This window comes from Anas acuta, chromosome 3 (assembly GCF_963932015.1).
Source record: "Anas acuta chromosome 3, bAnaAcu1.1, whole genome shotgun sequence".
Lineage (NCBI taxonomy): Eukaryota > Metazoa > Chordata > Aves > Anseriformes > Anatidae > Anas > Anas acuta.
In genome coordinates, this window is record NC_088981.1 from 71,598,784 (window position 1) to 71,625,878 (window position 27,095).

Here is a 27,095-nt window from a genome sequence, read left to right on the forward strand (position 1 = left end):
ATCACACCCAGAGAGAAGCCTGTAGCACGCCTGTCACCGCTTTACCATCAACAATAAATGACAAGATGACAACGCGAGGAAAAGCGCGGCTGCCCTGCCTCCAGCTGAAAAACCTTGAAAAGAAAAACCTCGATAAGAAAAATAAATAAAAAAACTCTTTTCTCTTTTCCTTTCCCTCCTTTCCTGCCTTGTCTGCAGCTCCTGGGCACATGAGTGCCTCCCCACCACCGCCCGCCAGCCGGGACCCCGTGGCCATGCAGTCCCCGCGCATCGCGGGGAGGAAGCGAGGGCGGCCCCCGCTCCAGCCGGCGCCCATCAAGGTGGCTGTGCACAACCTCTTCTCCGCACCGGCCGGGGCTCTGCCGCTCGTGAAGATCCCAAAGAAGAGAGGGAGGAAGCCCGGGCACAAGGTAGATATGTGGTTTTCACGCTCCTTCTCCTCCTCCTGTGGTTTGTAGCGGGTTTTGCCTTAGGAGCGCAGGTGAAGTGGAGGAATGGAGGCTGTGTTGGGTGGAGCAATGCAAGGAAAACAAGAGCAGCCAGATTCTCTTCCACCTGCGCTGGTGAAAAAATAGAGGGGTTTTTCTTTTAGAAGTTTAAAAATGTTTTAATTTGAAGTGTTTGGAAATAACGTGTGGGAGCACTGCAGCCCGTGGGAAGACAGGACCGTGATGCTGCAGGAGGGGAATTTACTCCAGGGAGTGAAAAAGAGCTGTGTTTGAGCGAGACGCCCTGCTGCCAGTAAATCGCTGTGTTATTTTCCATCCCTTTCCACCACCAGGTAGGTGCACAGTGCATGTTTGCAGTGCACACTCCTGTTTTTCACCAGGAACAGCGACAGATGCAAAGCAGTCATTGCCAGGTGTCAGAGGAAGGTGATGCTGGCTAAGCAGAGCTGCCCCAGCAACAGGCTCGGTATCCCTCTTTGGATTACCCCAAAACTGCCCAGCAGCAGCCCAAAAGAGAACCACATGTCCAAGCAAAGATGAGGGCAATTGCTCTGGAGTTTTGTAAAATGTGGGGTATGGAAATACTTACCAAGACATTATTTTTCACTTCAGTATGAGGTTAAAAACCTGGGATGGAAACATCTGACTTGATTTACTTCAGTTAGCTGCTCCTCCTAGTAATTTAAGCTATTATCGGTATTGCTGGGTCACTTGTAGGCTCTTTAGATCAAAACCATCCACGTCTGAGATAATAACACCTTGGAGAGGTGGTGAAATTGAGTCCCTGGGATGATTAAGTGATTTGCCAAATCTCACCGTGTCCTTGCATGAGGACCCGTCACCAGACCCCAGCCTTCGTGTCCCTTGAGTGTCCTGCTGCCCCCCATTTCTTCTACCTGCATTTACAACTGATCTGTAACTTGAAAAAAAAGTGAGAGAAAGTGTTTTCACCAACCAGCACACATCTGTATGCAGGAGAAGCTAAAATTCAGGCTCACATTTGCTGTAGCATCGCGCTTCGGACCAGCGTCCAGTCAGCCGGGCATCACTGGGGGGATGATGTTATTTCCCGGTGAGTGGCAGCTAGAAGCAAGGCCTGCTTTTATAATTGATGGCTGAGGTTTCTGAAGCTGACACTTGTGATCTGTAACATCCGAGGCATCTGGCCCCGCGTTATTTATTTGCGTTGCAGGATTTGTACGCCCAAGCAACGTTTTTCTGAGAGGAGCCTTTGTGCAGGGTGCGCTCGGCCGAAGTGAACCGCTCTCCATGAAAAGCACTGCCAGAGCACAAGTCAAAGATTGCATTTTTTGATGGGTAACTCGAGCTTGATTTAATTAGCTCGCTAATTGTATGACTTTCAGATACCAGGAGACTTAGACGCATTTTAAAAAATGAATCCATGCCCAAATGGCAGACAACCAAATTCTTTATAGCAACCAGATAGCTGAATTATTACAGAGCAGATGGAAAAATACTTCTGAATTTTTAGCAAACTAGGAATTTACAGCCGAGATTTAAATTTATTTTGACTGAGATGTGAATAACAGACATTTATAATCACATGCTCTTTATAGCCAGATGACCCATTGTCAGTTTTCATTGATATTAAAGCAAATATCTGTGTCTTCCCAAACTGACATTTCATCACTCTTCACCACAGAGCAGAGACCTTTTCCCCACTCTCCTCTTTATTTTTTCACAGCTTCGGTTATAAAATTTCATCGGCTGCTTTTCCAAAAAAAAAAAAAAAAATCATTTTGTCCCTGATGCTGAGCTATCTGCCGTAAACCACTACATTTTCCCTAAACGCAGTATTTTTTCTGACTGTCTGAATCTCATCAGGAAGAGGTCTATGCCGGCAGCCCCAGGATAGCTTGGTGGACGGGCTGGGATTGCTGCCCTGGCTGGAAGCAGCAGGAGCTGGCACCAGGGGCTGCTGCAGCTTCAGGAGGGGAGGATGTCCCTGCACCCCCAGAGCCACCTGGTTGTGGGGTGTGAGCGGTGTTAGAGGGCAGTGCCCATAGGGGAAAGATGGAAGTCACAATTAATGGTGACAAACCAGCACCGGGGACTGGGAGATGCTGGGATTAAGACTGCACAGACCACCTGCAAGCAATTCATCCATCCTATGAGGCGGTCTTGAATTTCAAGGTTTCATACGCTCCCCTCAAGGCTACCTGCCTCGCTCACTGCCGAACACTTTGGGGACGTGGGAGGCTGCGTGCACACTCCCCTGCACCAGCTGCTGTGGCGAAGAAAGCTATCGTGTGACACGAAGAAAAGGTGAGAAGGAGGTGCCTCTGCCCTCCTGGCTGGAAGGAGAGAGGCTGGTGGGCACAGGGTGAGCCCCAGCCTTGTCCTGCGGTCAGGACAAGGGACACCCAGTGCACAGGAACTTGTAGCCATGAAGATCTGTGGTCTACATGGTTTAAGAAAAGTACCAGGGCAGGTTGCATCATGGCACATCTTGTTTCTGCTTCCTCTGGTCTCTTTTCCATGGTAGAAGGTCTGTAAGGCAGGGCTCTACTTGTATGTCTTGTTTTAGAGCAAGTGCCTTTTTTATTTCATGTTGTACATATTAAAACTTACGGCATCTGATATTCAAAAGCTGATTCAAGTGCCTTACTGTGAGGACTTCCCATAGCGCTCTGGCAGATTTGCTCTGTCTCCTCGCTCTCCCTTTTCCTATACTTCACCACTTTTTTTCACTTCTGTGTGTCTGTGCTTTCTACTGCCAAGCTCTCAGTCAGCTGGTGGGTTGGGTTGGCTTTTTGATAGAGAAGAGTCAGTCCAAGAAAAAGAAAACTTTAAAGTAAATATCTGGAGATATGAACATAGTGATACACAAGGACTGCTCTGAATTTTGGTGTCCAGAAGATATTTAAGCCATGTTTGCTGCTGCACCATCTCCTGTAACCAGGCATTGTTTTATTTTGATCGAAGGAAGGCACATCGTCTGCTACTCCTAATAAAAATGGCATTTATCTCTGTATCAAGAGGCTGTAGAGTACATACTGTTGCAATTAAGTTTGCAGTAAATTGCTCGCTACACCAGCAAACTGCCAAGAAGGGGCTTCCAAGCTGGGGAGCTTACACAAGCCTTCCCCTCTGTTTGTTTGCTCTTGAACACGAGCCTGCCTGTGCCTCCGAGAGCCGAGGAGCAGGTGGAGGAAGCTGCCTGATGGAGGCTGGCAAACCTCTGCCCCACGGGCAGCACACAGCCAGAGGTGCCCAGGACCTGTTATCCATGGGGGTGTGTGTGCATATTGATATATTTATTTATATGCATGTACAAGTGTATATCTATCTATATACAGATGTATGTACTTGTAGAAATGTGTGTGCACTATGCATCAACACATATGCAGATACATATATTTATTATGTGCATATAGATGTGTACAAGCAAAATCAAGACCAGAAGCCTAGCATAAGGGCTACCCAAAATTTCCCTGCGTTTACTCGTTTCACCATAGGAAAATGAAACCTTTATTTCCACCCAGGCTTGCTGCGCCCACCTTTCCACAGAGGATGCTCTGAAGGAAATTATAGTCTGTGGCTACTTTATAAAGCAGCAAGTTTAAGAAGGTCTTGGTGGAGATCTGGCAGGCAAAAATCACATGTAACTCAACAAAGACAGCATTTTTGTTTGCTTTGAGAGGTACCATCCCCATACATGCTCCTGTGCTACTGAAAGCAAGAGAGACCCTCAATCCTATCTTAATGAAGCTCTTGCTTTTGGACCTGGGGAATAGTCCAAAATCCCAAAGATTTAATGACAAAAGTCTCTCTTGGGTGACACTATGTTCAGCAGTCTTCCCTCTCCATTCCCCAGTTTTCTGCTTTTGCTTACACTGAAGCAGTGATGCTTATTTCACACAGCTGCAACCACAAATCACGAACAACATAAATCTTTAACCAAAATAACCTCTACTCTCCACCAGAACTTGCTGGAGGTTTGGGTCTGCAGCTAATGGTCTGCCTTAATTTCTACCTAAAATACGTGGTGATGCCGTGCTGTAAATTCCCACTGTGTTTCAGTTCTCCAAGCCGGGCTGCCTGTCACGAAGATTACTGTAATGGTGCAGCAGTTTGTATTTACTACTGGGTAGCAGCACACTGTGGACCACGGTCTGAGGTTATTTACACGGGTGCCAGCCCCAAGTAGCCTCGTGGTGTCGCTGGATCTACACAAGATTTACACCTCTGTAAGCAAGGGCAGAATTTAGCCCTGAATTATGACGTGGATAAAGACCCCAGGTCTGCCCCGTTCCGAGTCGTGGGGGAATTATTTACACCCACATGAAACGGGCTGTAAAATGCTGTTGCTCTGATTTGTTAGAGTGTTACACCCAATTTGCTCAGGTGTAAATAACTACCCCGTGGGTGGCATCATGTTTGCATCCCACAGCTGAAGGCATCGCTGCCTGCTGCAAATCAGCCAGGCTGTGGGCTCCAGCATCCTCCCAAGGGCAGAGCTCCTGCAGAAGGGGATGCTGTGGCAAACTGCTCGTGGGTGGGAGCTCCCAGGGAGCGACACGTGCAGAGCAAAACTGGAATACCTGGTGTATGTTTTTGTTATCCCCACCCCCTGGTTATTTTTTGCAGCTGAAGTCTCGTGTTCTGATGACTCCCTTAGCAGTCTCTCCGCCGAGAAGCACGCCGGAGCCTGATGTTAGCTCGATCCCTCAGGACGCAGCGACCATCCCCAACTCGGCTGCCCCACAGGCTCTCACAGGTATGCAGGCTCACAGGCACCACGGCAAGAGGGTGAGCAGGTCCCACGGGCTGTCAGCCATCTGTTGTGTTTTCCAGAACGAGCAGAGCTCATGGAAATTGGATTTTTCCCGATTAGACTGATGGCCAGTCGCACAAAGCAGACGTGTCCTGCAGGACTGTGTTCTGACAGCTATGTGTCAAGTTCAGTACAGACCTTGGACCCATTCCTCTTGAAATGTGGACGTCAGCATCCCATAAATATTACCAGTTTATTCCCGACACTAATCCCATCGGCTGTGTCGCAATGACAGGACAGGGAGCGTCTGTTACCTCTATGGGAGAAGGCGGGCAGAGGCAGGGTTAACCAGCACCTAAACCCCAGAGGCTCACAGCAACAGCAGACCTGGTCACTTCTGGTGGTAGGCTTTGTTGTTGTTTTATTTTTGCTTATTTTAGAATATACCAGAAGGAACATAAGTCAGTGCTTTTAAATTGACGTAAATGAGAAGAAAATCAACAAGACAGTTGATTTACCCCGAGATTTCAGCAGAGAAATGGATTAGCTAACATTACATTCTAAACTAAACATATAAATCCCATTATTTCTTAGCTGGGATGCACAGAGGAGAAGTTTTCCATCTGCTCTGGTGGCAAAACGATACTAAGCGTGGCGACAACGACGATAATAATATATTTTATTCTCATTTGTCCCTTCGCATCCGAAGGCGGCAAAGTGCTTGGCAAATGCTAGCCGAGTGGCATTTCACGTCGTGCTGAGAGATGTGCTTGGTGCCTGAAGGCTGCAGCCAGAGCAAGGATGAAGGTGGTGGAGGCAGGGCCAAGCTGGTTTTTGCAAATTTGGTGGGGCTTGACGTGATGGCACACCAGGGGAGCTTCGTCCTGACAGCCCCCTGTGACCCGTGCGTGCCAGGTGTGCCGTCCCTTGTTTTACTCAGTGCTCTGAAGGTGTAAAGTGCCGTGTAATGTTAAGTATGATCACTACTGTGCCCCCGTGTACCTAGGATACACTGTCTGAGCCCCTTCTGCTGCTCGGTGAGAGATGTGGTGGCTGGGCGTGCTGTGACAGTCGCAGTAGATTTTCATTACGGTGATGCAAACTGTAAATTATTTCCAACTTTACGCAGCTGTCATCATGTCCTCCGCACCGCTTGATGTTTTTTAGTCACATATCTGATTTCTGTCAGAGGATAATGTTATATTGTCTGAGAGATGACAGCTCCAGCGCACTCAGGCAGCTATTATAATATGTCTCACTTTAGCCTGACTTCAGGCTGTGTCTTGGTAGCCTGTAGTTACCACAATATTATCTCCATGCCTCTGAGACGCAGTTAGCCTCGGCCAGGCTTAAATAAGTTCATGCGAGCAAGAGGAGGCTGCTGATTTTTTGGCTATTGCAGGCAGGCCTGATGGCGTGGAGCAAAACTGCCTGCACAGACCTCCTGCACCATCCTGAGTCCCTCGTGTGTGGCACTGTCACCCAGCTGTGGTCCCCGGAGGGGTTTGGGCTGCAGGTGATGTGCTGCTTCCCTCAGCAGCACGCAGGGCGCTGGGATGGATGTGGAGGGTCGGGAAGCTGCCACAGGCCATGGCATGGCACTGCAGCAGGGCACAGCCCCCCAGAAATCACCCTCCAGAAACCACAGCTGTATCACGGGCAGCAGCAGCCAGGGATGCTCTCAGGGCCGTTTTGTAATAACCGTGTTGGTGTTTTGTGCCCGCAGTCTGCATTTACGTCAACAAGCAAGCCAGTCTGGGGCCCTACCTCGACCGAAAAAAAGTGCAGCAACTGCCGGAGCACTTCGGGCCCGAGAGGCCTTCCACGGTCCTGCAGCAGGCTGTCCAGGCTTGTATCGACTGCGCCCTCCAGCAGAAGGCCGTCTTCTCGCTCATCAAGCCGGGCTACGGAGGCGAGATGGTGCCAGGTACAGTGTTTGTGTACAGGGGTTGGGAGGCCAGCAACAAGCAGAGCGCCCCAGGGGTCAGAATTGGGTCGGGTCCTGTTTAATGTCTTCATTAATGATCTGGATGATGGGGTAGAGTGCACCCTCAGTAAATTTGTGGGTGACACAAAGCTTCTCCTGTGTCCCACGCCGAGTCACCTGGCGTGGCTCTCAAACTGAACGTAAACTTCTGTATTTAATAACATCAGGAGGTTCGTGTCACAGCACTGTGGGGATGCAGTGGAAGTGAAATGACAGGAGTGTGGGAGCAATGCTCTCTGAAGAGCTGCTGTGATTGATTCAAGCCATGCCCCACAAGTCTACGTGCAGGGTCCGTGTCCTGTGTGGGAGCAGCACATCCACACCGCTTCCTCCCTCTCCTTTAATTCTTTTTTGAGCTCTCTAACCACAGGTGTGCCTTCCCTAAGGGACATTCAGCATACTCTGAGAATGATCCAGATTTGTTCACAGAAACATGAGATTGAAGTAATTTAGTGCATTTTTTTTCTTGGATCTGTGCTGTGTATATGGTTTTAATTTCAAGCAGGAGAGACGCATTGTGCACCAAGCCTGGCAGATGTTTTGGTCTCAGTTCATCTAAGCTGGCCCAGCCTCAGGTACCTGAGCTAAAAACACCTGGCCAACATGATTGCAAACTTCTCACCTCTTCTAGTCACCATCCAGGAGGTGTGATGGCCCTCTGGCCATGGTGGGGCTCTGAGATTGCAGCTCCCTCCCAGCTGTCAGCTTTGTCCAGGAGTTTTAATTGCTCTGCTCTCACCCTCGGGTTCAACCCTAGATGTATTTCTAGAGAGCAGCCCTCATCCCACTCGGCTGAAGCACAGAGCTGCTTTCAGGTCCTCTACAACACAAGGAAGATTGCTCTTGGTGAAAAGAGTCCTGGCTGCAGGGGTCTCCCCACAGCACCACATAGCAGAGATGGTGCTGGCAGCAGTGCCACAGGGAAACTTTCTGTTACCTGAACATCGCTGTGGCCTGCCTGTGCACCTCTGCAAGCACCAATTCACATTTCTTGAGCCCAGATGACCAGAATGATGCCTACAAGTGCACTTCAGGCTTCACCAGGAATTAACACTCCCTTGTCTCTCTTGGAAATGTCTTGTTGAAAACCTCCTAGAAATACATTTGCCTTTTTCTTCAATCACTTTGGTGGCTTGTGGTCATCCAGTGAGCTTCTCCCATCATTTCTCCTCCTGTCAGGTCTTGTTGGGTCCCTCAAAAAAACGACAGATTGCCTTGTACTTTTTGTATTGTAAAGCAACAAAATCTTTCTGTGCCAGCACGGACCACTGTCAGTTCCCCCCCAGGACAAAGGCTCTCCTGTTGGCACAGCCTCTTGTCTTCTCCTGACTCACAAACAATCATTTCCAGTTTAACAAAAGATTCCTCATACTTTAATGACCACAACTACCATCCTTCCCTCATCTGTAATGCAATTATATCACTAAAAGGCCCCTGATTTAGTCTGGCAAACCTCTTTTCAGTAAAACCCCACTATTTTGTTCACAGACATCTTTAGTTCCTGTCTCCCCATTTTCTTTTAAAACTGTGGGTGTTGCATTGTAATCTTTTTGTTTGGTTGGTTTTGTTTTTGTTTTGTAATTCACTGTAATTCAGCTGGATGCATGGATTAGATATCCTTGCACTGCTGCCCATGCCTGGCTGCATCTCTCTGGGGGAAGGTAATGTGAATCATGTGAATTCAGCTCCTTAAGCTCCTCTGGTTTGTTTTGTACTTCAGGTGGGGTAACTGGGTAAAATAAGACATGGGGACAAATAGTGGTGTGAAATCTTTTTCCCTGCTCTCAAACAACCCCCATCCATGCATTGCTGGGTACTGAATTGCTCTCGCTTGCTCTCCAGTCTCAGCTTCTTTCGAGGGGAAGCAGCATCTCCTGAGCCTGCTGGCAGTGAACAGCATCGGCTACGTCCTGCGCTTCCTGAAGAAGCTCTGTCGCAGCCTCCTGTGTGACAACCTCTTCAGCAACCAGCCCTTCCAGCAGTACAGCGCCGCGCCAGGAACCCTGGAGGTGTACGAGAACAGACGGATGGAGGCAGGTAGGCTGCCTGATCTACTTTTGCTCAGGGTTCAATGGGGCAGAAGAGATGACTCTCTCCTTTTGGTCCTGTCCTGCATATGCTGGAGAACCGCAGGTCCCCGTGGGATCTTTCCAGAGGGAAACAGGTGGATCTGCAGCATTTTTCCTGGTTGGCTACAGAGGAGGCTTTCAGCTGAGAACCACTGTGTTAGGGAGCCCCAGAAGTGACAGGGATACTTTTCTGAGTATTTTGTATTCCTTTGCCTCTTTTATTATTATACTTATTTATTTATTTATTTATTTATTTTTCCCAAGGAAACAAGGCTCACGTGGTCCCACTGTCCTTGTTTCTGTCAGTAACTTCTTGCCTCCTCAACCATATCTAGCCCTGGGGTAGAAGTCTCAAGGGGATTGAAAGAAAGGTGCAAAGATAAGGCCCTGAGCCTCTGCTTCACTGGCAGGCCTCACCCCGACAAATTATTGTGCCTTCTCTTTCTTTAGTGGTGATGTGGGCACTTAGGGAGCACGTTCTCTCTCTCATACACCCAACTATACGTGTGTGCTGGCAGGTGAGAGAAGGGTGGTTTCGTGTCCACAATTATTATCCACAGTTTATTTGCCAGGAAGAAATGCAGGTGTGCTTTACTCACCAAAGCCAAGAGCCGGGTGTGTACACACAAACCTCCTTTTTGTGCAAAGAAATCCAGCTGCCACTCTTAAACATAAGAGAGGAAACACAGGAATGCACACTGAAAAGAAATATTGTTTTCCTCTAGACTCGATCATTTGCAGCAACCCAAATATTTCTGAGAGGCTAAGGGGTTTCAGTAGCACAGAGTGAGTGACGCCCAGCAGGCCTGGCATTTGCATTTACATTTACATTTACATTTGTATTTGCTTTTGCTTTTGGTTTTGCTATGCTGTGTGTGATGCAAGGCAGCTCAATCGGTAGAGTTTCTACCATGGCTGTTACACTCTGCGCATCTCCTCCTACATGATTTCACTGCAGATACCCCTGGCACCATTCACAATGGGCTCCTTCCCCTCACCTGGGAGTGGGACGGGGCACAGAGTGGGGCTCCTGGGCTTTTTTAGCTCTGCTGTCAGCAGCACCGTGGTAGAGTGGAAAACGAGTCTTGGGAAATAGCTGAAGGAGACACAGGACCAGCTAGCAAGCCGCTGTACTTTAATCCCGCATCACAAGAGACACTGATTGTAGATTACTGTTTTGGCTTGCACTTAGCATTTCTACAGCAGTTTAGTTTTTTTATCTTTTGTCTTTTCCTTTCTCATGTTTGAAATAGCATTCAGAGACATCCAGGTTTCTGGGAAGGGAGTGCTGAGAGCCAGGTCCTGCTATCACACACACCTCACAGCTCCTCCCAGCCTGGCTGCTGCTCTCTGCTGGTACCAGCAGAGCAGGGGGCTTAACAACAGCAGGGGGGCAGCTTGGCTGCAAGGTGCAGGAAATGCTGCACTGGGCCCCAGGATATAGGCTCGGAGGCTGCTTTTGGTACAGGCAGATAAATAATATTCCTATTCATGATGACAGGCTGTATTCAACAGCTGGAGTAACACCAGGTTTAGGCACAGGAGCTTGAGCCGCTGAGTCTCTCTGTGTTGCTGCATTGCCCGAATCTCCTTTCCATCTCCCCGGGAGCCAGCATTTCTCTGCAGCAAGGCCAGCACAGGGGCCCTTCTGCTACACAGAGCAGGGACAGGGGTTCCCTGTACTGGCAACAACCAAGGACAGCAGGAGGTCTTGATGCAGACGGCTCCGAGAGAGCCTTTGTTGGGACAGGTCTTGCGTGGAAGGTGCAGGGCCGTAATAAAGCCCCACGGGAAGCCATGCAAAGCAGCCCCATTTTTCATGGTGTCTGTTCTCCAGCTTGTAATCGAGATGCTCTTCCTTTTAAAACCACGTGCCTTTCAGCCTCTGTGCGCCAATGAATTTAACACCTGCATTGACTTCGGTGCTGTCACTCCTGATTTACGCTGGCAGATGCGAAAGGCGAGGCCGGCATCGTGTCCAGTCATATTAATCCACTTACACCATTCGGGAGCCACCTCTTAACCTTGCCCTGAAGCACATGCCCCTAAGCCATTACTCACCTCCAGGGGCAGGGAGCTGCCAGATGCTAATGGCTGCACGCAGGCCAGGTGGGATTTGTGGATGCGTGCGTGGATCACTTGCAGCAAGAGCTGACATTGCCCAGGAGCTGCACCCAGCGCCTGGGGTGGGGGTCTGCGCATGGCAAAAGGATGTTTCTGGAGAACCCACATACTGCTGGCATGCACCTATACAATGTAAGGGTGCTGTTTTCCTGAGGAAACCATGTTTGCCCTAAAACTTCTTGCCAGCCTAATCCTGGGCAGAGAAACTGAAGCAAGTTTCTCGAAATATATGCGGTGTTGGCTTATGTGGGAATCATCAGGCTTGATAAGCAGCTTCTGCTTTCCCCTTTGGGTCTGTCCTTTCTTTGCTCTTCCTGGCCTGCAGCTTGGGCTGTGGTTATTTTGAGAGGTAGAAGCTCTGTCCAAAGGCAGCCGGAGAAGTGCTGTAGGAAGGTGTTGTAAGAGTGTGAGCAGCAGGTAAGACATCAGGTTGGGACTGGGGAGCTGGATTTTGTCAGAGACCTTCCCACTGATTGCATGGGTAAGGCACCCCCTCCTTGCTGTGCCTTTATTTGAGCGTCCGTCCAGCGAGGGCAGTGATTCTTGCCACCACGGGCAAAGCCCCGCTAAAACTGACAGAAGAAAAAGAGCAACATGATAGAAAACTACATATTATTACAATCGATATTTCCTGTTCAAAGCACCACATAAACAGCAGCTCAGAAATTTCAAGCCCTGAGAGGGCAAGAAAAATGTTGTCTTTTTTTTTTTTTTTTTTCCAAGTACTGTAGCTTGTTTAATCTTGTCTTGTATGCTATGAGGAACAGGGCTCCTGGCTTCACAGCACACTCAGAATAGATGGCTTTTATGGCTATCAATAGCTTTGGCTCTCTTCAGTGTTTAATTACCTGCAAAGGCCATTTATTGCCTCATATATTCCTCTGCCATGAACATTATCCTTTAAACAATAAATAAAATATTAAGGTCACATTTAAAGAAGGAGCAGAGGAACAGCACAAGCCATCCAGACACAGCGAAGTCCAATATCAAATCTTTGTCTGGGCTTCTTGGTGTTTGATCTGATGCTTGCAGTGGGGCAGGAGGGTGAAGGAAGGAGGACATCGGGAGGTGGTCCTGGGGGGTCCTGAGGGTGGTCACACAGTTTGGTTTGGGGCCCTTTAAACCCAGAAAGACTAATGAACAGTACACCAAGGGGCAAATCCTGGCCTGACGAGAAGAAAGATAAGAGATGGATGGGAGAAATGAAATTTGCCTGTAATAAAATTTGCCCGAACTCTACAGAATTGAAGGAACTGGATAAACTGACCGCATCTGACCCTTATTCTGTATGATTACTGTTTGTTAACCCCCAAATGAAGGAAAAGGCCCCTTCTGAACCTCAGAGTTTATAAAATTGTATCTCCTTGTGGAGACAGAGGCAGGAAGCTGTGTGCAGATCTCCATCCAGCAGCCAGCCCAGGGACAGGCCTCCTTCCCTCCCAGCTGCTGAACCTCTACAGTCTTGAAGGAGTAGAAAAAAATCCCCCATTTTGGAAAGGCTCCCTTCAAACCCAAGTGGTTAAGCACTCTGCTTCCAGTTGCGGGCAAGGAAAAGCCCAAAAGCCCTTCTGTCTCCAGCCTAGGATGTTCTCAGGGCCATGGTGCAAGAAGTGGTGGTGCTGGAGATGGCCCTGGCGGCAGCTGTGCAGGGTGGAAGAGGAGAGCTAGGCTATGAAATGGAGTTTAGGAAATGGAAAAAAATCCTTTTTTTTTTTCTTTCTCTATGGAAGTGTATACGTAAGAAAAGTGGATGAAATGATGGGCATAAATGCATGAAGCATGATGGATGAGATGATATCCACTACAGACAAAAACACCCCTGGGTATAAGCATTTAATTCAAGCCTTGCACGCTCAGTCACGTGGAGGAAGCATAGATGCTCTTCTAGAGCCCTAGTCAGGCAAATTGTGTGATTGCAACTCAGCTTTAGCTTCAGGTGTATCTTTAACTGTGTTTTAGCTGGTAATGTCTGCAGAGCTGTATGTATCCTTTAGGAGATATCTGAAAGAAGGAGTCCAGTCTTTGATTTAAAATGGCTCACATGGAAGTCGAAACATGAATTTCCATTGCTAAACTTGTAAAATGTTGATACAAATATCTGCCGTCCACTAAATCCGTATTTCACGCAGTCAGATCAATAGGTGTAGCACAGGTAGCAGGCCACAACCGACAGTGAAAAATGCCAGGGAGGAGAAAACGACCCTCAAGATCCTGACCTTGTGCCGGTTCAAGCCGTGCTGGGTAAGGTTTGTTGGGAGCCACGTGCAATGCGTCAGCATGTGCTCTGCCAGCCCATGGAAGCTGCAGGCGATTTGGATGTGTAGCTCCTTGCTGCAGGGCTGCTGTCACATCCAGGGTGATGGAAAGCCCGGCGCAGGGGATATGAGAGTTGCCATTTTCACTGCACAGGTTTCAAAACAGATTTTTTTATTTTTTTTTCAGGCAGCTTACTCAATTTTGCTCGGATGTTCTTTATTTTTTTCAGCTCCATTTTTTGTCCTCCCCCACGTTAGCCTCTTTTTTAACCTTTTAGATTAAAAGCTTAAAAGGCTCTTCTTCCTTTATCTGTCTTCATCTATCTTCTGTTCCAGTCTTTCCTTTTCCATTTTGCTACCGAATAGATGGAAACCCACACAGCACAACTGCATTTCCACTTCCATGGAAATAAAACACCCCATTTTTCTCGAAAACTCTTGGTCCCGGTTTAATCAACAGCGCTCCCCAGGGTTTATTTGTTAGCAGTAATTATACAGGGTACATCAAAGTGCCTTTCGGAGAGTAGCAACATGCAGCATCTGCCTGAAGAATATTCATCTGTTGGCAAAACGAGTTCAGAGCTGATTAAAGCAATTAAGAGAGAACGAGAAGCATGTTGCAGGGGGGTCCGTGAAGCTGGGTGCTGGTGTTGGGATGGTGCAGGCTGTGGGCAGCAACGAGAAACGTAAGGTGCAAGGTGATGGGAGCACTGCTAGGAGCTGGGCAAGGGATGACATCTCCACCTCTCACTGAAAATGAGGTGGAGATGCAGGTTTGGGGAATACCAAAGTACATAAAGTGGTAAATACAGCTTATTTTGCACTTACTGCACTTCACTGTAGACATCTCATATAATATATCTCAAATAATCTGTTTTTCAAACAAAAAATCACTGTTAAATATTTTAAGTCAGTGCTAACCCTACAATTCAGGGAGTCTCATCATGCAGATAACAACAGAAATGCATCCAGCACTTCATCTGCGGAGAACGCCAGCACGCAACGTGTTGCAGTTTCCAAATAACGCAGTCATTTTCGTACAGTCTCTTCTCCACACAGCTTTTTTTGTGACTTGTCGATGCTGATTTATAAGCACACAGGGTACTTCGCAAACTGCCTGGAGAGGGGAGCAGCCCCAGGTACTGCTGGAAGCTGGAGGCAGAACAGATGGATGGCAGCCTCTCGTCTCCCTCTGCCAGTGCAGAACTACTGCTAGGCTGAGACACAAAGCCTTGCAACCCTGACAAATCTCCTTTCCGTGAAGCACACCCTGTCGTAGCATAAAGGTGAGGGAGGTGGGAGGAGAATGGGGGAGTAGGCCTGAAATCAGGAGGAGGAGACCAAAGGAAGACTTCCTAAAAGCTGGGGCCATATGTCACTGAAATCCCTTCACCTGCACTCACGGGTTTTCAGTACTTAACCAATTTGCCTGCACTGTAAGGTAGGGCTAAAATGTCTCCGTTGCAACACAAGATATTTATTCAATCATCCCCAAGCACTTAAAAAAAAATCCTCTATGGGTTATTTATACACACGAGCACCTTTTATTATGAAATCTAATTTATTTGTCAGCAGCGAGCTTGCGAATTTACTCTACCTTTTTACTCGGTTTGGACAATAAAGCCATGTTGGTCTGTTCCCAGCCAGTTTCATTTCCTGGTTCTACTGCATTAAACACAATGTGGCTGTTGTCTAGGCTGCAAACACTCAGGGGAAATTGTTTAAATAATGAAAAAAATTGCCCGAGCTGAATTCCTAGTAATCAGGACAACCGTGGGTTTTGCAAAAATTCTCTAAAAAATTTCAATTCTTGACGTTAACTGACTGGCAGCTTCTCCCGAGGGGGGATTCTGCATTTCAGTTCCCAAAAAAACGTTAGCAGCTGGGGCACGGCGAGGTGATGCGTGGTGCAGTAAAGCCCCAGACTGAGCCCTTGGGGATTCGTGGCAGGTTTTATCCCCACAGCGTGACCATGGCGTCAGTGTTCAAAGCGCATTTACAAATGGATAAGGCTTATTTACATCTTCCTGTTCGAGTACCCCCTCTCTTCCCCCTCGGATGCAGTTCCCCCACGAATGCCTCCCCCGTCCTTGCCCGGCATGCAGGGTGCGGGTGCGTGTGGCAGAGCGGTGCTGAGGCGCCAGGGGAAAGCCTGCTGAGGGCTGACCTCATGTTTTCATCGCGCTGCATGTCTGGGCAGGCGGTGGAGCCAAAAGGAAGGGGATAGTGCTGTCATCCCAGAATAAATCAAGGCAGGATGAGCTGGAAAGTCTTAATCCATCACAGGAAGCTCTTATCTTCAGATAGATGCATGTAGGCCCAAGCTACAAGGCAGATAAGGCGCACGGGCCATTTCTGACTGGGTGGAAATATGTGAGGCTGCTTGGCAGACACAGAAAAAAGTTATTTTTTTTAATCTTCTAAGAGCCGATGTTAAAATAGAAGATAGCAGTTCTGAACCATATCTTCACGCTGTTAAATACTGCTCCGATCTCTCTGCTCCCTCCCTCTCCAGCTTGCACTAGACTGAACTGATGGCTAAACTCACCTGAAGTGGTTATTTCTGCATTTCTGCTTTGGCTTTTTGTGTTTCTCCCATTTTTACTTGTCCGTACATGAAGGCTGAGATGCAGGGTTTCTAACCCTTGATAACTGGAGCTCATTAGACAGAAATGTAGGGTTTTTTTGAAAATCATCCTTGAAGATGACTGCTTACAGGGACCCAAAGTGTCTGGCCACTTGTGCCAAGCTTTGCAACTAAAGACAAAAAGACATGGCTGTGTGGTGTGATGGAAGAGCTTTACAGGTCATAAGGCTGTGTTTCCACCGGTCTCAACTGAAGGAAAAGAAATACAGATATTTAGAGAGCCTGTTAATGAGAACCAGAGAAATTCGATCGTTTCTCTGGAGAAACATCGGAGTGAGAAACTTCCTGGGCCAGGACCTGAATCTCTTTTACCCGCTTCTTGGCAGAGGCAAATCAATAAGCTGAATACCAGGGCAGGAGTTAAAGGCATGATGCCGGCCAGCAGGACTCTCCACAGCTGCTGAAAACCGTCCCCTCTGCTCCCCCACGGCACCCACCCTTGGGCAGGGAGCTGGAGCCAGGAACAGGATGTACAAAATGCCGGGAAGATAAAAACATACGAGCAGCCTCTCAATGGGACTTTGTTGCTGTAGTTAGCTCCTCGCAAAATGACTGGGAGATGAGGCAAAGCTGGCCCTGGCGGGGGGAGAGGAGAGGTCTGGGGAAGCTATGATATCATGCAGCTTAAAATATTGAGTTCACATCTGGTCAACCCATTATAGAAAATATATGGTAGCACTTAAAAAGGTGCAGGGAAGGGTCAGAGGGCAAAGCCCATCACTAAGTAATATCGGGAATAAGAGACAAGAGAAAAAAAAATGGAAGAGGGGGCAGAGAGAGAGAGAAGAAAGAAAGAGAGAGAGAAAGAAAAGTTTTATATTGACTGTGAGGAAAAGAAGTTAATGGGGAATTTAATTAGAGCTAATACAGATGGTAGAACACTGCGTTGTCTGTCCTCCATCCATCCTCCCAGGGCGAGGTGTGAGCAAGCAGTACCCTGTGGCAGCTGCCCCTGTGCAGGACGTGCCCCAGTAACTGTGAACGGGGCCCCTGGCCCCAGCTCACTGCCGAGGAGAGGAGAGGAGAGGAGAGGAGAGGAGAGGAGAGGAGAGGAGAGGAGAGGAGAGGAGAGGAGAGGAGAGGAGAGGAGAGGAGAGGAGAGGAGAGGAGAGGAGAGGAGAGGAGAGGAGAGGAGAGGAGAGGAGAGGAGAGGAGAGGAGAGGAGAGGAGAGGAGAGGAGAGGAGAGGAGAGGAGAGGAGAGGAGAGGAGAGGAGAGGAGAGGAGAGGAGAGGAGAGGAGAGGAGAGGAGAGGAGAGGAGAGTTTAACAATCTCACACAAAGAAGCCTGAATTTTTAAATTGGGAAAATAGAAAATAGGTGTTTGTTTTTTTTTCTACTTTTTTTTTTTTTTTTAATTATTATTTTTCTTCTCCTTTGCTACATTTTAAGGTGTGCTAGACGTAACAACCTTGCGCTTTTCAGACCAGTTGCCTGTGGACCGTTCCTGGAAAGGAAAACTAATTCAAAATGGCTTGTGCATCTCAGGTGGTGTAAAGTTATACTGGAGACTACTGCGCTCAAATCAAAGGCTCAGTTCAGCTTTCTCATAAACCTGCTTTAAAACAACACATACTAATTTTTCAGTAGCGTGTGCCCTTCTGCTGACTACATAGAAAATAAAATACAGAAGTGCAACAGAATACAGAAGGGCTAAGCTACAGATTTATGAAACTGTTGCATTTTAAACCTCAGTGGAGAGTTATGTTTTCTTCTATTGTCTTAGAAAATATGTTTTCCTCTAATTGGTCAAAGTGGGATTAGTATCTGTGAAAGCCATGCACTTTACACGGCCTTCCGGGAGCTTACCAAATGCAGCTCTTTTGATACACATCACTGCTTGAGCTGCTGCTCGGGCAGCTTCTGTGTTTTACAGACAGGGAGCAGGAGAAATATGAACACAGAAAGCTTCTGGACAGTGGAGTCTGTCCCTCTTGCTGCCTCCCGTGCCACTGTAAGGGCCGTGGGCCATCAGCCTTCCCCATGGTCATTCTCCACCCTTCGTGGCTGCTTACCTGAGTGGAGAAGATGTTGATCCTAGGACCAGAAGATAATTCAGGTGTGGAGGGATGCCAAGCAGGGTTAGCTATGGGATCATGGCCCCTTCGGGACCATGGTGGGGGGCTCTCAGGAAGCCCAGCCTGTGAAGCACAGCCAGGCAAGGGGCAGCTGGCTCACCAAGGGCTTTGGTGCACACGTGGCCACAGGCCATGGGCTGCCAGCTAGGCAGCCTGTTTTATGCCAAAATTTTTATATTACCATCCCTCCTCCCCGGCAGATTGTGCCCATTGATCCTCCAGCTTCCTGCTATTCTGTTAGTTGGGAGACTCTCCAACTCCTTTTGGTTGAGGCTTTTTAATGCTGTCTCCAAGCTCCTTAGCTCCCTAATATTGGTGACCATGCTATGTTTTAGTAATTTCTGAGTCTTGTCTGTTCTGTTGACGTTGAGATGGAAACACCTGGGGGTGCTTCTCACTTCCACTGTGGTCCACATCCCACCCAGCACATCCTAACGGCAAATGAAGAGAGACATTATAACCTCTCCTCCCCCAAACCACATGCTTTTGTTTCCAAGAAAATCCAGGTGTTTGGCCTGGTCAAGAGCCACAGCAATTCCTCAGCCTTGGCTTTCCACAGATGAGGCTACACATGAGGATGGCCCCGAGCACTGACGGATACATCCCAGCTAGAAGAGGTGGTGGCTCAACTTGCATCAGCTAATGTGGTTTTACAGAGGAGCCCACACTAGCAGGGACTGCAGAAGCTGAGCAGCACCTTTTAAAAATGTGTGAATTAAAACCCTCAGCCACACCTACTTGAATGCAAAGTCTCCTTTTTCCCAGGCTGTGAACTGCCTTTGCTCCTGAGCTTCTCTTGGCCAGCAGGAGATGACGCTGGTGAGTTGCTCTTGCAATGTGCTGACTGCTTGTGTCAACCTAAAGATCAGGAGCTCTGAAAGGGCTTCCTTAGAAACCTGGCTGTGTGAGGCAATTCCTTCTCCCCCTCATCTAATGACATGAAAATCGCTTTTCAAACTGCCCGAGCACCTTCAGCTTGGGCATGTTTCAAGCAGTAATGCTTTTACTTGGTCCGTGGCAATAGGCGTTATTGCTCCAGTTATTGAGCCCAAAGCAGGGACAGGTGGAACAAATTGATCTGGATTAAGAAAAGAGTTTTAGGCAGAGTTGGGAACAGAAATTATGGCATCTGGTTCCTCATCCTAGTCTCATACAAAACTCCTGGGTGTCCTTCCATCAGGAGGCTTCATCCACACAGGTCTTATTTTACAGAGATTACCGAGAGAGTCTGACATGGGTAAAAAATCCCGGGTGTCCACTCGCAAATTTAGGAGTCATTTATATCCATAGTAATAAAAGCCGTATGCTGTTTATTTAGCAGGGCTGTTTTAATGTGCTGTTGGTTGTTTGGATAGTCTGTATCTTCTTCATATTGTAATCATATTAAAAGAGCATTCTTTTCCTGGAATAAAGAGGTAATGATTCACAAGAGGCATAATTATTCCATGCGGTGCAGGCAGGATGCTACAGAAAGAGCTGTCTTCTTTATGCATAAGAGGCTTTTATTGCAAGTGTTCTACACAGTAATTAAATTCCTTTGAATGAGAAGGCTTGATTGGATTTTCTTTGGTTTACTGGGTGGAGTCTGAAAAGCAAGGTATTTAGCTCAATTGCTATACAATTTTGGCATCTGTCAGAGGCGAGGGAGAAAGGTTCACAGTGTCTGATTCCCATCTCTCTCATGCTTGTGTTATGTTAGCTGAACGCCGCTGAATTCAACTGAATTACACCCTGCTTGGGTTTGTGAGAGAATCAAGAAACCCCTAGCAGAAAACATTAGGATACTAGAACTTGCTCAGTAAGAATCCAAATTTTTTAAGGGGAAAAGAAACACTATAAAAGGAAAGTTATTTGTAGTTGCAAAGGCAAGTGCCCCAAAGTGAAGAAAATTTACATTTACAGCTCTTCTTCAGACCTGATGGCTGTCTTATGGTGAGTCCAGCCTTGGCTTAGAATGGGCCAAAGTTTTAAGAGGGAGCAGCAAGTGAATGCAAAGTCAGGAAACCCTGTAACAGAAGCTTGACGCACAAGCCAGGATGCTGGCATGGTGCAACTTTTGTGTATTTGAGTTGTCAGAATAAATCATGTTTGTTTAACATCAACGACTGCGTGCAGCCACCAAGGATTTTTTTTTTTTTTTCATAGGAAAACAGTAAAAGTGTAATTTAAAAGGAAAACTCTGTTATATACAGCCTCAACATGTATTAGCAAGGGGGTTTGGGTCTTGCGGCATGAATTACAGCATGAATTCTTCCTGCTACTCGGTAAGGCTACACGGTACCTCAGGAGGAGGGTGCTGGCTTGGGCAGGGAAGATGTGCCACACCACAGGGGTAGTTTCACCCTGCTCAGATGTCTCTAGAGAGACAGTATGCACAATCAGGAGTCCATCAGACCCCTAGCCAAGGCGGATATAGGTCTGTAAAATAGGTTTGTTTGTGAAAAATCTTATACCTACCCCACCTACACAGTGCATAAAGTGCAATGCAGAGGTGAAGGAGCAGAGAAAAGGTCTGTGATCATCGGTGATGCCAGCACCCATCTGAGAAACTGGCTCACGCACCTCTGCTTGCAAGCGGACACTTGGGAGTGCTCGTAGCCATCAAGCCTCTTCTCCTGGCAGAGCATTGGGCCTGATGGATGTCTTCAGCCGAGAATATTTTCTGATGAATTTTCATAATTGCAGGCAGAACACTTTGGTTTATTACTGTCACTCCTTCCTAATTGCCTGCCAGGCGTTATTAACCTGCAAGCTGCCCCCGTCCTGTGGTCCTACTCTTCTTTCTTCCTTTCAAATTGCATGTTTTTGAAACAAAGACAGAGGGAGAACAATAGCTGCACAGCCTTCCAGCCCTGGTGGTGTTCAGGGAGCACCTTGAAGGAAGGGAGAGCTGCCTCTGCCTTCCCACCAGGCAGTGGTGGGAGAATATCACGTTAAATTGATGACACAGACGAGTCACAGGAAGCCAAAATTTCTCTGTTGTGACTCTACTGACTTCTGAGTGGTTGTGCTTCCTTTTATTGTTTATTGGTACTCAACAAGGATGCCTTCTGGATCTCTGTCTGTCCCTCCTGTCCAGCTGTCTGCACAGAAAGTTGGACATGGAGCCCGTTTTAGTTCATGGAGCCCGTTTTAGTTCCGTTTTACTGATATTTCTTTCTCTTTCTTGGCTTGCTGAGCAGAAACGGTTGTACCTGAGGATTACTTGGTCGATCCTGTGCACATGAAGCGGTACAACGTGGATCCTGCTGACCCTGCCTTCAGCTGCGTGGGCTCCATGTACGCCACGCGGCAGAGTCCTGCGGATGGGCGTGCAGCTGGAGGCTCCTCTTCCTCCTGCAGCCACCGTCCCACCCAGACGTCTTCAGGGGGTTCCTCCTCCACCGGCCTGCGGCATCAGACCTCCAGCCCCACAAGGAACGGGACCTACCCTGAAGGAAACAGAAGTGGTAATTTAATATCTTCCTATGAGCAGTGTGTGTTACTGTGCTGGTGCCACGCTGGAGTCTTAGCTCATTCCCAAATTCCCGGGAAAATGAATGAGGGGTGCCTGGATTGACATCCACGCAGACAATGCTTGCTTTCACTGAGAAGAAGCAATAACCTATGTAAACACAAAATCAATCTGTTCATCATTAAGTGAAATGGTGAATGTTTTCTAATGCTGTTATTAATTATGTAAACATATGTATTATGTATAATCGAGTGGCAATCAAAACTGCCATTATCAACTTACAGATATAAATATTAATACACAAGGCATTCCTCCCCAGGACTGATACAGCCTGCAGACAGGTTCCTGCTAACGGCATGACACCAGCTGTGTACAAGGTATGGTGCAGAACAAACCCAAATGTTGGTGCCTACCTCGAACAATTGAGCAAAAGATTTTGCTTCCTAGCCGCAAACCATGCTCCTTAAATTATGAACTAGACCAGACTGGAAAAAAGACTGCCCAGCAAAACATATTTTTAGAAATCATCCAGCTTACTGCTCAAGGCTTTTTTATCCTTTAGGGAAGCAAAGTCGCAAGAAGTTTATCTGCAGATTCAAGGGATGCCATGGGAGCCACTGCTTCAATAACCCTTCCTCTGCCCTCTCTTTGTATTTTTGCCCAGTTCTCCTGATCGGATTTAGGTTTGTTGGGTCGTTCACTCTGCTCTTCAAGGGCACTCTGCTGGTGCAAAGCCCTCTTCAGATGGGGCTCGGTGACAAGAGTAGGCTTCCTTCCAGGAAAACTCCTTTGACAGATGAGGTGAGGGGAGCAAGTGGGGCAAAAAGGGCAACCTGGTGTCAGGCAGAGCAGCTCAGAGGACAGGCTGCACACAGACAGGCAGCCAGAAGCTCACGATATCACGAGAAAATTGGCCATGGCAGTGGCAAGTGTGGTTTCTAAACCTGGGTTGCATTTGCTCTTCTCCAGCTTATTGCTACATTCCCTGCTAGCAATGATTTTTTTTTCACCCCCACAAATGACCTGGGTTCATCAAACAGGTTAGGTAATTATCTGAACTTCTGCTAACTTTGTCTTTTTTTTGCATTTTCTAATTTCTCAATTAAAAGGTCCTTATCGGTAGTGATTTGAATAGTGTCTTCACCCCTTACTAATTATTCAAACTTCATTTATGCATTTTTCATCTTGAAGATAGATCTAACAATGGAGTTGAGTGTCTCAGCCATTTTTAAGTCATTAATTTTTTCCCTTCCTCATTTATTAATGGAATCGACTGTCACTCTGGGTGGTTCTTTTTTGTTTTTGCTTTTTTTTTTTTTTTTTTCCCCTCTTGCAGAAGCCTCGCTGGTTCCCCCTAATCCTTTTGTCTAGCATTAACTCCTTACACTGTCTTTCTGCCCTTGCATTTCAACTGGAAACTGCAGGTGATTATGCAAGAAGCCAAGATTTAACAATGATTTGCACATTTTCAGCATCCAAAAAATACTGTGGTAAAGTTCCCGTGCTTTAAAAATATGCTGTGTGGAGATGCCTTGTTATCATGGGTTTGAATCTATGTTCAAGAGACTGAAGTTTAAAAACAGGGCTCCCTAAGCTTGCTCATCTGCATTACTTTCCCTTCTTGTTTCTGACTGTGAATATCACTTTTTCCCAGACTCAACAGAACCCTAAGTGGAAAGCTAAGCTTCAGGAGGCAGCTCTATCTCTCTTACTGTGACTTCCACCAAAATTTGCAGTCTTTGCAAAATGAAAGCCTAAAAGATGGCAGGTTATTTTTCCAGAACCGAACCAACAGGCAAGTCATAGAGGGCCCATGCTATAGGCCTTGCAGGTTCTTATATTTCCCTAGTTTGAAACATATTGCAGAGCTTTGAGGAGCAAAGATGAAAACATTGCTTTTAGACCAGACACTTGTGAGGTCTAGGCATCTCTGAAGCAGTTACAAGTGAATTCAAGCTGCAAGATATGACATTTTGGGATAAAAGGACTTATCCCAAAACTGTTTTGTTTAGTTTGTTTGATTGTTTGCCTGTTTTTGTTTTGTTTTGTTTCATTTTCATAGGGCATATTTTTAACACTAGCTCATCCAGGACCTCTGGGATATTTGGCCAGCTCAACAGCAACAGCTCCTTAAAGCAGACAGATATACAGTGAAGACCACCCAAAAAATGTTATTAATATCTTTTATAATTATCAACAATTTCTTAGACCTGGTATCATCCATTGTACATTAGGGTCTGCACATACAGGTCCCTGCAAACCCATACAGAGATGGGGTTGCTCTCAAGGTCTCCAACAGGAGGAAGGGCAATCGCCAGGTGCTCTGTGCACCTCTGTCCGTCTGTCAGCACCAACGGCCCATGCATGTTTGTCCCACCACCATCCCGTTGCCTCTGAACTTCTCAGCTGCTTTCTGGAGACTCCAGCAGAGGCAGGAGCTGGCTCCTCTGAAGCAGAGGAGAGCGGCGTGTTCTTGGCTAAGGCTGGGCAGTTTTCAGTGGCTGTGATTTTTTTAAATATATGTATTCCTAAGGCTACCTTGGTGCAGCTACACTGGAGTTTGATTACCATCTTGCCAAAATCTCTCTTGCAAAGGTCTTAGGAATCTGCACTCTCACTATGATGCTTCTTCATGTTTTTTTTCCTCTTTCTAGGGACAATTTATATGCTGCTGAATCATAAGCGAACAAAGATGAGTAATTGGTGCATGCCAGTATCTCTTCTAATCCTCCTCAGTTTGCATACTCGCAAGGAAGGGATAGGCAGCACTCATTAAAAAAGGAAGGATTTCTCTCCAAAACCTCAAGCCAATCCTCTTTATTTAACGAATATTTTTGAAAAATAGCACGCGTTATTTATCAGGGTGTGCAAATATCATGGAAAAAATCATAGCCATAAAACATAGCTCAGTGCAGAGCAGAAAATGTTTTTCAAGGGGAAAGGATGAGATTAAACCTCAAAGCTCTCATTAATGCGATCGGAAGCACGATGCCTAATTCTCTCTGATTATGCTAAAAAATTCCAAACCAAAAAAAAAAAAAAAAGTCATTTCAGAAAGCCAGTTGGGGCTGCTAACAGATAAACATGCACTTTTCTGTCATCATTTGCCAAATGGGAGCTCTTAAATCAGGGGAGGAATAGTCAAGGACATCATAAACCTTAAACCTTTCCAAGCTTGCTTATGTACCAGACAAACAAACCCTTTATTCCAAGCGTGAAGAATTCTGTGTTCAGACACAACATAATAACCTTAACCTTGCCCTGTAGCTTGCTGGCTTTATGCAGATTTTATTATCCAATATTAGCAGTTAATTATTAGCACCTGAGGGCCTTCGTTAAAGAGGCAATCCTTGCTTGCTTAATACATTCATTTCCTGAAAACATTTGGGGGTGCAGGGGCTGAAGTTTCTCTTTTTTCCAGAGCAATGCTGCAAGCACCTGGGGTGGGGAGGTGGATCCAGCATCTCCCCCAGGCAGTGGCAAGGGATGCCCAGCCCTGGTCCCACTGCTTTGGCAAGTGCTGCCTGCCTGCTGCTTTTTGAGGACATTTACAACGTGAAAGGTTTGATGTGTTCAGTGATCTGCAGTGCTGGTGGGACAGGGACAATAGCCACGGTGCACATATCTCCTGCAAGGGGCTTGCCAGCATACGTGCAGGTGTTAAATGCAAAATCTGCTTTCCATGCCTCTCTGCTGACTGCAGCTCATCGAGCCTCCCCTGCCCAGAAATATCCCGTAATTTTATTCCTCCACCCGCCTGTTTTTCCAGCCCTCCTCCTTCCAACCATCTTCTCCAGCATGGTGCGCCCTGGCCTTGTAGGAAGCCTCTCCTGCAAAACCTTCCTCCTGCCCTTGTTTGCAGTGGGAGGATTTATTTTAAAAAAAGTATTTCTTATTTCTCCATGCCTTTGAGGGCCTGCTACTTTGGCTTACTTTCAGTGGATCTTCTGCTCCTTATTATCTGCTCCAGTGCGATCAGAGAGAACCTTTTAAAATTTCATTCCCACCCCCTTCCCCTGAGGCAAAGAAATCATTTAGGCCTGCAGCAATATTAAAGTTCATCTGTCACTCCCTTTCCACTCTTATCTATCAATGGCCGCACTCCCTCTGGGCTCTGTTTGTTTGCCAAGAACATATTTAGGGAGTCTGTTATTTATCTTTCCTTCTTTCACAGGTTTAACTCCATTTTAGGGTCGTATTTTCTCAGTATGGCTCTGCAGCCACTCGGCTTTTGGCTCTCTCTCTCTCCATCCTCCTTCTGAGGAAGGTCTGGAAACAGAAATGGGGCAAGAGCTCAGCCGCTGGCTCTGTTGCACCATCATCTCACCATCAGCTTTGCTGGGCACTGGGTGCTGGCCTGGTATTTCCAGCCATCCCTGGCAATAGTCTCAGCTGGGATACCCTGAGAGCCTTCCCCAGAGGGGAGCCCCATCCCCATCTTCCCCTGGCACTGCTGCAGGCAGGAGGGGAAGTGTTTCCCTTTGATTACCTGGATTTCCATATCCCGTTCCATTAATTTGACAAATTTTTTGCCACCTGTCAAAAACAGGAAATTGGATTTGACCTAGATTACAATCTCTAAAAATAATTATTGGTCCCGAGCACTCCCATCTCTTTGTAATCTGAGTATTCATTATCATCTTGATTAATTCTGATGACAGAATGGCATAGGATACCCGGGAGACATGAGACTTCCTCATTTATCTAATTCTTAGGTTAAGTGTGAATACCTTCTGATAAGAAAAAAATGTATAGTACTTGCCCTGCCGCCATCAAACACTTTTGTGCTTAATATAATCTTTTACCGAGGTGATGCTATTGAAACATAAAACCTCTGCCTTTATGTAGGCATGAAATGATTTATTTTCTTCTGGAAATAAAGAAATTGCACTAATGTGTAAATGAATGTGTAAAATTAATGCGTAAAAGCCAGAGTGAATTTAAAAAATACATTTTAAAATATATGCAAAAAGAGATTGCTTCCAGCCTCATCATCTGAAAACTGAATTCGAGAAATTTGTCTGCAAACTGCCAGTATCCCAGTTTCGCTAACAGCATTTAAAGGTAGTCGCTTACACACCAGGAAAATAACACATCTTAATTCATGAAAAAGCAGCAGGGAATAGAGGACTTGGCTCCAGGTAGGTAAATACAGATTTAAAATAAAGAAGAGTTATGGCTATGCATAATTCTCGTGTTTATATTGACGTATTATATCTCAGGAAGGGATTTGAAAGGGTTATCTTCACTTGCTGGAGGCTGGCAGAGTTCTGGCCGTGCAGTCTCTTTAAAAAGG

General features: G+C 46.8%; 1 protein-coding gene across 2 annotated transcripts in view; it reads left to right on the forward strand.

Moving 5' to 3' along the window:
- Positions 1-27,095, forward strand: part of SCML4 (Scm polycomb group protein like 4) — a 52,484-nt gene that overhangs the window by 18,893 nt on the left and 6,496 nt on the right. The window contains exons 3-7 of one of the 2 annotated variants that reach the window (XM_068677772.1): positions 199-410; positions 5,061-5,190; positions 6,914-7,114; positions 9,017-9,211; positions 21,528-21,794. In XM_068677772.1, the coding sequence (XP_068533873.1) occupies positions 210-410; positions 5,061-5,190; positions 6,914-7,114; positions 9,017-9,211; positions 21,528-21,794 (994 nt within the window). In that variant the 5' untranslated portion in view covers positions 199-209. Of the gene's footprint in view, positions 1-198; positions 411-4,870; positions 4,969-5,060; positions 5,191-6,913; positions 7,115-9,016; positions 9,212-21,527; positions 21,795-27,095 lie in introns of those variants that run through there. The other variant, XM_068677773.1, reaches the window with a different exon arrangement.